General features: G+C 49.0%; 6 protein-coding genes across 6 annotated transcripts; 4 read left to right on the forward strand and 2 right to left on the reverse strand.

The window, feature by feature from the left end:
• Positions 1-313: 313 nt before the first annotated feature.
• On the forward strand, positions 314-2,929 carry LTR64_008231 (uncharacterized protein; the record flags this gene model as incomplete). Its single annotated transcript, XM_064902546.1, has 3 exons — positions 314-734; positions 783-959; positions 1,008-2,929. The coding sequence occupies 3 exons, from the start codon at positions 314-316 to the stop codon at positions 2,927-2,929; spliced, it is 2,520 nt and encodes an 839-aa protein (XP_064751022.1).
• An 899-nt stretch (positions 2,930-3,828) lies between these two features.
• On the forward strand, positions 3,829-5,254 carry LTR64_008232 (uncharacterized protein; the record flags this gene model as incomplete). Its single annotated transcript, XM_064902547.1, has 2 exons — positions 3,829-4,397; positions 4,576-5,254. The coding sequence occupies 2 exons, from the start codon at positions 3,829-3,831 to the stop codon at positions 5,252-5,254; spliced, it is 1,248 nt and encodes a 415-aa protein (XP_064751023.1).
• Positions 5,255-5,507: 253 nt separating this feature from the next.
• Positions 5,508-7,526, reverse strand: ROK1 (RNA-dependent ATPase rok1; the record flags this gene model as incomplete). The annotated part of the gene is made up of 1 exon (XM_064902548.1): positions 5,508-7,526. One exon carries the CDS (start codon positions 7,524-7,526, stop codon positions 5,508-5,510), a length of 2,019 nt encoding a protein of 672 aa, XP_064751024.1.
• A 252-nt stretch (positions 7,527-7,778) lies between these two features.
• Positions 7,779-8,485, forward strand: LTR64_008234 (uncharacterized protein; the record flags this gene model as incomplete). Its single annotated transcript, XM_064902549.1, has 2 exons — positions 7,779-8,066; positions 8,123-8,485. The coding sequence occupies 2 exons, from the start codon at positions 7,779-7,781 to the stop codon at positions 8,483-8,485; spliced, it is 651 nt and encodes a 216-aa protein (XP_064751025.1).
• A 320-nt stretch (positions 8,486-8,805) lies between these two features.
• Positions 8,806-11,748, forward strand: LTR64_008235 (uncharacterized protein; the record flags this gene model as incomplete). The annotated part of the gene is made up of 2 exons (XM_064902550.1): positions 8,806-9,016; positions 9,077-11,748. The coding sequence occupies 2 exons, from the start codon at positions 8,806-8,808 to the stop codon at positions 11,746-11,748; spliced, it is 2,883 nt and encodes a 960-aa protein (XP_064751026.1).
• Positions 11,749-12,280: 532 nt separating this feature from the next.
• Positions 12,281-12,842, reverse strand: LTR64_008236 (uncharacterized protein; the record flags this gene model as incomplete). Its single annotated transcript, XM_064902551.1, has 2 exons — positions 12,281-12,646; positions 12,702-12,842. 2 exons carry the CDS (start codon positions 12,840-12,842, stop codon positions 12,281-12,283), a joined length of 507 nt encoding a protein of 168 aa, XP_064751027.1.
• Between the last annotated feature and the right edge of the window lie 26 nt (positions 12,843-12,868).

Raw genomic sequence — 12,868 nt, forward strand, 5'->3', positions numbered from 1 at the left:
GCAGCAAGGCTGCCTACACTTGAGATTGAACATCTCAAAAGAGACAATGCTACAGTCGCTTCAATAACATTCGATGGCGGGGCGTTTGGTCATACAATGTCAATTAGTGGAGGTTGATGGGCTTTCGAAATCATGAGAAACTGCTCGAGCAAAGGGAGCCATGCCTTCCCTCAAATATCCACCATGAATCAGTACTTGTTCTTACATATTTTCTGACAAAGGTATTCTTCGCATCATTCCAAGCAACAGCCTGCCTCTTGACCTATGCTCACATAGCAGGTCGCTTTTCAGACTGAATAGCAGCTTGCCAGTCATGGATCACTGGTATACGCAATCTGTTGGCTCTGGTCACAACAGAGAGCCAACACACCAGTCTCGTGTTCTCACAAGCATATCAGGTAACGCTCAGAGCTTTCCGGTTGAAGCAAAGAGTCACTTTGACTTTAACTTCAACAGGTCCGTCTGTGCTACTGCTCGTGCCGTCAGTGAACCACAGTATGTGGCGCCACCCCCTGTGTACGAGTTCGGCCACGCCAACGAGATCGAGGAACGACTTGCTGCCCGCAAAATCCGTCGAGGCTCTCATCCACCATCATCGAGACAACGACTTATTCGAGAGAAGGCCTGGCTAAAACATCCGATATACAGAAAATACCTTAATCGAAAGCGACAGGACAACGGGAGGGATGGCAAACCTGTCTGGCCTGATTACATTGAGGAGTCATTCCAGAATGGTGAGCTCTCGACAATCGCTTGTTTTCTGCCATTACTGACCGGTGAAGCACTGATACATATTCCACCCATGGGCAAGAAGAAAAAAACTCAGTATGGACGGCATTTTGGTCGAAATGAGCTCATCAAAGAATGGATCTACCAGGAAACTGGAGAGAATCGTGACCGGAAGCAGGTCTCGAGTCACATACAGGTGCTTAGCAATTTACTGAAGGATATCCCAGAATGTAAGCGCACAGTGCTGTTCGTCAAACTCTTGGCTGATGAAATTTCAGGGAAAGAATTGACAGCAGGCAATGATGATGAACGAGGCGACATCACCACGAAGGCTGAAACAGGTCCTGATTTCTACTTTGAGTCAATCGCGGATCAAGTGCGGCTACAGCGACAACTAGCTATGGAGGCTGCAATGCAGCACGACGGCGGAGCCGAGTGGTCTAGTGCTGCCCGTCGCCAGCGTTTCCAACTGGCAAGGATTACTTTCGACATGTATGTGTTGATGCCTGACAGCAAGACTGAAGCTCTACATAATTACACCCGAATAACGAACAAGGAATCGACACCAGAAATCTTACCGCTAGAGAACTACAAGAATTGGCGCGAGCAGTTTCCTGATCTAGAGAAGGTCATGAATGCATCTCCGAGTGAGGATTTTGAGCTCATCTTTCTCAAATCGAAGTTCTCTTTGATGACAGATTTTCCACCACTAACCTCGAAGCTCGGACTTACACTCGACTTGGAGTACCCCTCGAACTTAAGTTATTTTACTTCTGTCAATCACATGTATCTCAATGGCAAATGCTTTCGTAAGACAGAGCACAAGATCTCTCGGGCTGCAAAGCCTGGTATGGCTAACCTGTTCTTCGATGCTGAATGGTGGGCGACACAATTTACGGACCTAATTGGCAAGAGGAAGGCAGCTGAGGACTCAGGACGAGAGAACGCACTCGCCGCGGCTGAAGATTTTTCACGCACCCTTTTCCGTGAGCTAAGCATTATGCAGGAGGTCTTTGCTTATCCTTCACCAGACGCGGATCCCATGCAACAGAGGCGAATAGGTATCTTGCTATGGATTTTTGCTCAAACCAATACAAAGGGTGCAAACATCACAACCTGGCACAAGGTTGTGCCACCACCCAGTCGCTACACCACCAATAGTCCTGCCGTTAAGCTGGAGTCGTCCTTGCCACCACTAGTCATGGACACTATGCTCGATAGTTCTTTCAACGCCGACGTCCTCGACGGCTTCTCCCAGCACGAAGAATATTCTCAGACACAGTTACCACTGACAGTGTATGAGCCTAGCTCGTACCACACTGGATTGACGCCCTTGCAGACTTCGTACAACTACTCCATGGGTAGCGGGTTTACTCCAAGATCACTCTCATACATCGGTATGAAACAGGAACCATTCAACTTCGCATTGCCGACGAGTGTAGCTCCATATCACGTAGCACCACCTGTCTTACCCAGTCAGAACCACATACCAACCATATTTGATGGTCCACACCAAGAGGCATACCAGGATCAGGCGATCTCACTTCCGGAAGCATATCAAGCATCGAACGTTGGCGCTTCATGCTCCATGGAGCAGCCAACGCGGTGTGAATCGCTTGCAAATTTTGACATGTCAACACACAATATGCTGCAGGCACAATTGGCCGATTTCGAAGACACAAATGATATCCAAGAGTCAGTACATCAAGTGGACGCGGATTCCCAGCATTCAGTAAGTGGCCATATGAATGATCTCGACATTGATGAAGAACAACTCGGTCAGGTCATGAATGCTACCGCCACGGAAACCATGACCTTTGACGAAGTACAGATAGCAGAGTCGGTCGAAAAGGCGATTTTGAACCATCCGTCGATCTTCGATTCACCCAGGATTGTACGGCCGCCCCTTATGGCACATAACAGTTTTGCTGGTACTATGCCAACGAGTCACGACACTGAAATGAAACACGATCAACTTATCTTCGACACACCTACACGGCATGAGTTCGCTCGTCTCATGGACAAACACATTCACCCGAACCAGGACGATGACTTGTTTGGCGATGGTCAAGCTGTGCTGGACCAGCTTCATTTTCCACCTTCTGACTTTACACGACCTCGAAGCCAGCCGGTTCTGCCATCTAACGATAGTAGTATGCATCTCGATACTCCAAAACGACTAGATAGCGCTTTGCCATGATTCAAGGTCGAGTTAGCTTGATGAAACGAGCAAAAAGAAGATTGTTCTTGAGGGCCAAAATGCAGGTGATTTCAGAACAGTTGGTTGTATATTAGCTCATGGAGCTGTGCGTTTGGTACATACTCCTAATTCACAAGTTATTCTTCCACAGCTTCCACGGATTGTTCTTTCCAGGGTCAACCGTTCTTTGCCTCTGATCACATGTGCGAACTGTAAAGATCGAATAGCCTGTTGACTTGCTGAGTCCACACTGTTGAGATCTCAGCAAGCCTCGAATGAGTCTGATACTTCCCGCACAATTTTATTGGTGTTACCGTACTGGAGTACCGTGCCCGTCTAAGGAGTCATGCGTCACTTTCTCCATCGCCCCGGAAGCCTTTAAGCCACTAAAAGGCTTCGGAGCATCTTGACTGGATCAACGGCTCTCGCCGCGCAATCTCTGACATGGTCAGCTTTCGTGGCCCATTTTCCTCCCAACCAGCTTGGTAACAGCCTTCTTTCCTCTTTCGTGGCAGCCATCAGCGCCTCAAACCAATCCTGCATGACCAATTCGGGACCCTAACCTTGAAAGTTCGTGTTTGTCCTCGAATGAGAAGAGCTGTCCGTTGCTGTATTCGGGCAGTATGACAGCATGCCCAACTTGCGGTTCGCGTAAGGTCAAGACCCAAGACCCTCAGATTCTGTCGAGTGCACGATTGAGGAACGATTGTCGTTACGGCTGATTGAGGTAGCTGGTCATTGTCGCATGTGCTATCGTTTGCTTCACGTCGGCTGAGGCTGGCTGGACGGAACTTGCTTACCTGAATCTATACGTCTTTAGCACTACTGTGCTTTCTTTCTCTACTAGACTCCAGTTCCTGCGTCGCAACATCGAACACAAGGACAATAACAACAACAACATGGGATCACCCGATCTCCAGCACTCCAAGTCCTCCTCCAGTTCTGGCTCGAGCTCAGGTTCAACAGCCAAAACCAGTCCACCATCCAGTCCCGACAATGAACCTGACGGCCTTCAGCGACCACCACGTCCTACCGCTCATTACTCTTCGACTCCTCCACGACGCGGCAACAGACATGCTGTCCATACACCACCCGCCACACATCGTTTAGGGGTTATAGACGAAGACAGTCCGCGCGTTGCGCCTGATATACCGACGAGACATCCAGATCGTCCTCGAAAGACTGTCGCCTTCCTACCCGTCGATGCGAAGAGACTCTTCAGCTTCTCGGCCTACGCACGGCCAGGCGAAGATGTTCCACCTCCAGACGTCTACGAAAAGATCACTGGTCCACGAGGCGAGAAGTTCGAAGACCTAAGGCGAAATCGACCATACCATCCGCCAGGACGAGGAGGTGGTTGGCGAAGGATGGTTTGTCTTGGGTGCGTCGCTTTCGTCATTCTCGTCGTGCTTGGAATTGCACTCGGTGTTGGCTTGGGCGTCGGACTGACGAAGAGAAAAGGAGCTAGGTACCCATTCCCATGCTATTCCTCACACCATCATTCTACCTACAATACTATTTGCGCCATGCGCACATGATATGTACCAAGGTATGAGGTCTCGGGCTTTCCGTTCGTCACCTGCATGTCCACGTTACATCTCTGGGCTTTGAAAAGAAAACACAAACTAACACACTATTCACTCTAGCTCACAACCCGTCTCAACCGACCCTGTTCCAGCCGACAACACCACCTCCCCCTCCTCCAACAACCAGAACTATCCCCTCGGCACATTCGCCATCCCAACCTACCTAACCACAACAAACACCTCCTGCACCAGCAACCCCGCAACCTGGCGCTGCTACCCCTACACAACCTACTCCCAATCCACCACCGCCTCCTTCAGCACCCTCCTCTGGCGCATCACATCCCCCACAAACTCAACCCTCGACCTGCAAATCTCAAACACAAATCCAGCATTCAGTTACCCCTTCACCAACGTCCCCCTCACACTCTCTAACGCAGGAGACCTACAACAATCCGCATTCACCTTCTCATTCAACTTTCGCAAACAAGTCATTCCCGACGCCGACATCACAGGCGGCGACAACGCCGCGACGAGATGCTACTATAACAACACACTCGTCAGTGTAAGACTGTATGATAACGCACAAGGTGGAGGTGGGAACGTGACAAGACCACCAAGCGGACAGAGCGATACTCAAAACGGTGGAGGAGAGCTGTGGCCTTATGCGATTGAGTTTGAAGAAAGGATTGCGGAGCCGCCGGAGTGTTTTAGGTATGTGAATGGGGAGGAGGGTGCGGTTGTGCCGGTTGATGAAGGGGTTGGAGAATGTGTTTGTGGATATAGGAATTTCGGGTTATGATGATCGTTGGATCAGGATCAGGGGTGGTAGACGATGTTTGAGCGAAATGAGTTTGAAATAATAACGTACTTATGACTTTGGTACTTTGGAGCGAGGCGTTGGAGGTGGTGGTTATTGTGGGTAGTATACCAATATCTATGCTTCGGCATGAAGAAATGAGTTGTGCGACAATATGAGCGAGTTGTACTTACTCGCATAGAACTGAATTTGTTTGGACGACAAGGGGAATGATCGAGTCTCAAGTCTACTCTACTTAATCGAAGCCTTCAAACCCACCATCGTGTTCTTCTTCTGTGCCAACTCCATTAGTGTGATTCTCCTTCCGCCTCCTGCTCCCCTCTATCGCGCCTTGTCTACGATCCTGGACTTTCTTCTCGTACCCGCTCTTTGTCCCAATCATATTCCTTCCCTTTCGTCTTCGCTCCTTCTTGTCGTCGCTCTCCTTGACACCTCTACGCACGTCGACACCGCGCTCCTTGAGGTCTTTCTTCTTGTTTTTAGTAAGGTGCGGCAGAGCATCGAGAAGCCAGCTCGGCACACCGCTTCCTAGGCCGTTCGTGCCGTCGCCTCCGTCTGGCGAAGCCCCGCCTTGAGTCTTCTGCGACTTTGCAATGACGGTCGCTATCGGTCTGAGGTAGCTTACATCGTCTTTTGTATAAAATGTAACGCACACACCGCCCTCACGACCGGCGCGCCCTGTTCTTCCTGCCCTGTGGACATAGCTCGCTGATGTCGTTGGGATATCGTAATTGACCACGCCGTTTACTCCTCTGAAGTCTATGCCTCGTGACAAGAGGTCTGTTGTAATGAGGATCCAGATCTTGCCTAGACGGAAATTTTGCATAATCTTGCTACGGGCAGTGGCGCCCAAGGAGGAGTGGAGGAGAGCAATACGGGGGATGGGTTCCACAGTCGAGGTTCTGGCTGTTGTAGTAAAGCTACTCGGTGGTGGGATATCATATTTGAGTTCGTTGTATAGCGCTTCGGCACGAGAAATGGTCTGGGTAAAGACCAGAAATGGAGGGCGAAGGAATGGTGCCGACGGTGTCGTTGCAGCTTTACTAGATGTGCTTGTGTTTGAGGGTGATGGACGGATAAGTTGGCGAAGACCTGTGAGTTTGCCGGCTTCGGTAGAGGTGTAGATGAGTTTGTGGGTTATGTTTGGCAGACTCGAATCCTTGAGGCCTATTATACAGCGGAGGAGGAGTGGTGCGGACTTTGACTTTATACCTAGAGATTTGTGTCGAGAGCTTACTGTCGAGATAGTGAGCTCCTCGATGCTGGACCCTATCGTGGCTGACCATAAAGAGCTGCGGAGCTCAGGATTGACACATGCCGACCATATAGATAGAGTTTGAGCGCGGAAGAGAGGGTCCAGAAGTACGTCGGCTTCGTCAAGGATTAGATTTTGTATGTTTGATAGGGCCAAGGGGTCATCAGATGTCGTGGGAGTAATGGCATGCAGTAGCGACAAAGGAGTTGAGACCAGTATATCAGCTTTCACAATCGTGGATGTATATTGTGTCTCCTCATCAACGTCAGATTCGTCAGAGATACCTTGACCAACCGATAGGATGTCTTCATGCAATCTCATGCCTTTCTTGAAAGCTGTAACGCGGATTCCAGTCTTTGCAGCCAGCTTACGACCCTCGTTGACAATTTGAACGACCAGCTCTTTCGTCGGGGCAAGTATGATGGCCCTAACTGGTCCATGTGCATCTTCGTCTTGGTGCGTTTTGCTCAATTTATTAATGAGCGGTATTAAGAAGGCTAAGGTCTTACCACTGCCTGTTGGTGCGACTGTAAGTAAATCAGGTTCTTCACCATGTCTTGGCATCAAAAGTGGTATGGTAGCCACCTGCACCTCAGTCGGTTCCCTATAGCCCTGTTCGACCAGGTTGGACAGCAAGGTATGGTTTACATCAAGGTCTCTGAGCGCTGAGAACTTCTGCAGTGGCTGAGGAAAGAGCCTTGATGCTTCCTTCTGTGCTTTGCGATTATCTGTATCATGTGCCTTGTGAAGCGCCCTCAAGTTTGTGATCCTAATTTTATGTTGCTTTTGTATGGATCGGATCTTCTCGATAGTGCATTCATCAAGTTTTCCATTCGTGTCTGCTTCGAATTCTGCACGCTTTCGCTTCTTGCCAGTTGAACTTTCTTCGCTGTCGGAAGCTTGCTGAGATCCTGCTGATGGACGCTTGTCTTCACATACAGAGTCTTTTCCAGTCAATCGTCGTCCTGAACCTCGAGACAGCAACCTCAACGAATCCATCTCTGTCACAACGATGAGTGTATAGCACAGGGTCTCGATAGTCTTAGGAAATTTACGACACTAGTAGAATATCCACCGGAGTATTGCCGGCGCAAAGTTGTAGTGGGCAGGAACTGTTCTTCTCCCGCTTCCTCCTCGAATCCGATGACTACGACTCTCGAATGACGATACAAGCCTCGATGGTTGTGCGAGCCGAGAAAACTTGTTGAACGACATGTATCTGGCATCTTACAACGCGTCACTACCTCAAATATGGTTATAGGATTATTGATACTCACTTCGATTCCAACTGTCACTGGAGTTGCCCAGGCTGTATCGGCACAGAAGAACAAAGAACAGACAGATAAAGATGATCGGCGTATGAAAAAGTTCCATATCGACATCCGATGTGGTAGCGAGTCCGCACAGGGTGCAGCATTAAATGAAGGTAGGATCGTGCTAAAGGCCGATCGACTCTGGGTCGGTCCTCCCAACGTCGTGGAGAAGGGTGGTTATGGCTACGTAGCTGAAGCCTTCTACATTGAATATCCAGATCCACAGGTACAACCTCTTGGGGAAATGAACAGGTCATGTTTTGAACAGCTAACTATTGGCAGCGCACACCCGCTCCCATGGGCTTAGTGAGCCAAGTACAGGACGATCCGCCCCTACTCAACTGGATATATATTGACAAGAAAACAATGGAAGTCAAATACGGGAACAAAAGTACGAGCATCGACCACTATATTGGCCCTTGGGATTGGACGGAAGATGAAGAGCAGGTAGTATTTGACGATATGGAAGCCGCGTTTATTAACGCGTTCTATGCTGTGGAACGATTACCAGGAAAATGGCAGCTATTTTTTGACATGAAAGGTGATCTGTTTGCCAACTTGCTTCCAGCTAGCATGAAGAAAGTGCAAGTTGAGTTACATAGGAATATGATTGTGACTGCTGAAGAGGCAGACAAGAAGGCATAAACGAACTAAATCCGCTAGCTCCGATATTTCAGCCATTGTAGAACTTCATCTTCTTCAGACTTTGTTTCTTGTTCTCACTTTGCATTCACTTCATTACGATCGGGACTGAAGACCTCAAATCTCAATGCAGTCATGCATGTCTCCGAACGATCCGTGTCATAACTTGTATCAATTGATGAATAAAGTCTTCTCAAATCGACGCGCGCCTGTAATGCAATAGCCAATATGCCTTGACGCGTTGTTTGCTCACATTTGAAAACATTCAATGTCTATCCTTCTATACTGTTGACCTGCTTGTCATATTGCAACTAGTCGCCAGAATGACTAGTGCTGTTGCCCCATTTCCTGCGCCTGTTGGTCCAGGCATAAAGGTCAAGTCTGGTCATTGGGAGCTCCGAGAGCTGCCTCCTGGCATTAGCGACGGCGATGAGACTAAATGGCCAAAAGCACCGTATCGTCCTTCAGACGAACGAAACTATCTAGTGCGACTGGCTCAGGACTGGGCCGAACGTGATGGAACAGCTCGTCCAGGTCAGTCCTGCACTTTCACCATGCGAGAATACTAAACCGTGGAGTGCTAATTACAGATAGATGTAAATTATTTTATGAAAGACTTACCGAAGGGCTATGGCTGCTTCGAAATGGACCAGCCTGGCGGACCTCAAGTCTACAAGAGACTGTTCGGCCATCCATCAGGCAGGTTCTACGACTCCATTCGCAGATTCGAGACTCACTTCTTTTGGTTGCTTGATGGCAGATCTGGAAAATGCGAGTGTATGCTTTGTGGAAATTTCAAACCTGCACCTGGCCCGCCACGTCCAAGAGTGAAACTCAATCCTGTGGCAGGCTTGCCGACAACAAGTGTTCACAAACCCCTACTAAAAACAGGTCTTCCAAGAGTACCGATGCTCAACGCGCGTGCCTCGACCGACGAGGAGCTGACATCAGGTAACGAGGCTACGGGTGGAATGGGAGGTGGAAGACGTGGTCGGCCAGATCGATATGCTCAATCTACACATCCTACAGATGAGGAAGGAACATCGAACGAGTTTAGGAAAGCCATTGACCATGCGTACAAGCAAGAAGGCGGTGCTAAAGAAATCGACTTTGACATTAAGGAGGAGAATTCAATTGACTGGTTGTCCGAGATCGATTCCCTTACAGTCAGTCTTACACAAATTGAGGCACAGCATTCCTTCATCCCACGTCGGGGCGAGCTCGTACTTTGGATATCTGACTTTCCCGAGAACCAGTATCTCCTTCGAAATGCGGAAACAGGAGAATATCAATTTTACGACTTTCACGAGAAAAAGTATACCGGGTTTCCTCGTTGGCGTGCTGGCGTCGTGGTTGAAGTGCCTGTAGCTGCCTTCAAAAATGGCGTGATCGACTTTCCAGATATTCTCGACCTACCTTTGAAGAAGACTTCCCTTAACACCGCTGGCTTTCGCATCGAGACAATGCCAGATCCGAACGATGACGACGAGAAATCCCTATCCAAACAATACCGATATGTCGCTCTCCGGAATATACGACCTCTAGCCCACTGGCAATTATTGCTGAAGGGAATACCACAAAAGACACTTCATCGATCAATTCTACACGCGTTGACTTGTATGACATCGGTTTCCTTGGTTGGAAGGAGAAGCTTCATAGGACATTGGCGAAGAGGAGGTTACATTAGAGCAAGGGCCTGCTTCCTTGGCTCAGAGATGATCACGCTCGGCGACACCATCCGCCTCACGCCACACGAGCCGAATGCCTCCTGTATGGACATCCTTGTAGTGGACGACATCCGTTTTAAGATGACAGGGTTCAAGCCCGAACATCTCGAATACGACTCCCAACTTTTATGTTCAAGCTCGCAGCTCCACTTTGTAGGTAAGGCATACACTCTGGATCGCAGCCGAGCACACATCCATGTCCCATCCTCACAAGCGCAGTCACAATCGCAGTCAGCCGAGGCTGCATACGTGCCACACAGTCTACATTCAGAAGACGTGAAAGAATGGTTCAGGCCGGTCGGTACAGGAGAATATGGCAAATGGTATCCATTACAGGGCGATTATAAGAAGTTCGAAGTATCATATGATCAAGTTCTAGGCCGACTCTATGAAGCGGACGCCATCCGGCTGTGGTCTGGTCTGCGCCAGAGGCATATATCATCTGCTAACAGAGAAATGATGAAGCCAGACCTGGGCTTTGACACGTCAAGCATCATTGGTGGTCGTCGATATGCTACCAAGACTGATGAACGTATTCCCGATGTGCCAGAAAGTGACCCAAAGGCTATCAGATGGGTGTTGTCGGACTACAGAGCTCAATCGCTTTCTCTTGCTACCATCAATGGACTGGAAACAGCAGCATACAATCCAATTCGAACACCCGCTACCTTAGCTGAATGGCGTGCTCACATAGACATATCTGAAGGTCGACAACCCACCAAGACCCTAATAAAAGCTCCACGGAAGCGACCAAAATACCGTTTCGACATGAGAGACTTCGGTCTCGACGACGGAGCAATAAGCGGAGGTGGAACGTATACCGCCAAGGGCACAGGAGGTGGTGGTCGCAGAGGACGACCAGCAGGATCCAAACTCATCGACGGCAAGATATACACAGCCGAAATGCTCAGGAACATGACAAATATCCCCACTAGAGGCAAGACATTGCCTACACAAGCCGGGATGACAAGTTTCGACCACGAAGACATCGAAGAAGAAGACGATGAAGGCGAGCAATCACAAGACTCCGAAAAGCTAGACCATCCAGCCTTCCACTCACATTCACAATCTCACCAACCAGCCTTCAAATCCAGCTCCCAACTCGCAGGAGCCGCCTTGAACGAAAATTCCGACGACGAAGAATCAGACCCTCAAGCCCGCCTACCTCCTCGAAACTCCATGCTCGCAGCAGCATACGCATTCGACAGCGATGAAAACGACCAAGACAAAAGAATGCCAGACATCACCGTCGAAGACTTCAAGCTCGCAGCAGCAGCACTAAACCACAAAGGTAAAGCGCCTACACGCCTACCACCGAGCAAAGCGCAGATCATGCAATCCGTCGAAGAAGGTGAAGATAGTGCGCTGGAGAATATAGGTGCGCCGGACATGGCGGCGGATGAGTTTAGTGATGAGGAGGAGGAGGAGGAGGAGGAGGAAGATCTGATTGATTATGATTCGTGGAAGGCGCTGCGGAATGCTAGGGGTGGGACGGAGGAGAGTGAGGGTGGGGGTTATAGGCCTGGGGAGAGTCAGTGAAGGCGAGCGTGGCAAAGATATTACACGATCGACGTCGCGCTATGTTAGTGGAATCTTCTAACAGCACTCTTGATCGTCTTCTCGCCGTCCGGTGGTATACATGCAAACGGTAACATGCGGAAAATAGTATATTTGCTTGATGCCCTCAACTTTCGTGTCCCTAAATACTCAATCGCAATTCAAAGATTGTATTCGCTAAGCTCGAAATAACAATAAAGATTAGACGATACCCTCGAAATGATTCCGTTACCTTGCCTCGAAATTGCAGAACCACGCCAAGGCAAACCAGTGACGCTCAATAAAATTGCCACAAATTACCACGTACTTTTGACAAGACTTTTCTCTTTGTACATCAACAGTCTTTTGTTTCCAATATACTAACAGAACTGCAGCCCTCTCGTGCGTCAATACCGACTCCGCAAGAAACAAGTTGACAGATCCAAACTAGATATCCACCAAACCGTCGATAATCATTTTCGTAGTGCCAGCCTAATATTCTCTTCCCACACCTTGTACTCCATCTTGTGTAATCTCACTTCGTTGCCTCATTCGCAGCTCGTCGGAGCATTTCCTTCTTCCAAGCAATGAGTTCGTAGTCGGGTAGTTGGTTTGGGTCGTCCATGTATTCCTTCCAAGCTGAGAATGGCTCGCCTTTGTATTTCGGCTTTGGCATTTTGGGAACCTTTGGGGTTTCACTTCCTGATTTGGGCGCGTTGTACGAGCCTAGAGAGGTATTTGTGGTGTTCGAAGAGTGCGTAGTGGTCGATGAAGCGGTGGTGTTACCTGAAGAGTTGGTTGTGGCTCTTGATCTGGATACTGAGCGGATCTGAGCCTCGTTCGAGGATGAGGATTGGTTGGTAGTGGACTGAGAGGTGGATTTGCTGCACATATCGGTTTCCTGAATGTTAAGTTAGCAGGCACTGGTCATGGTACTAGCTCTCTTTTCCTCGTACCTTCGGGTTATCCCTGTCCACGACGTTCCTAACACTTTGCTGGAGTCTCCTGAATTTCAAGTTGAGATATCCGTTAGTTCCTGAGTTCTTTCCACAATTGTCACACTTTAGTCCAGCCGAATCATGTAGACTCGCATGCATTGTCAAGGAATATAACGGTAGCAATC

The sequence above is a fragment of the Lithohypha guttulata genome (assembly GCF_036872675.1).
Source record: "Lithohypha guttulata strain CCFEE 5908 chromosome Unknown scaffold_8, whole genome shotgun sequence".
Taxonomy (NCBI): domain Eukaryota; kingdom Fungi; phylum Ascomycota; class Eurotiomycetes; order Chaetothyriales; family Trichomeriaceae; genus Lithohypha; species Lithohypha guttulata.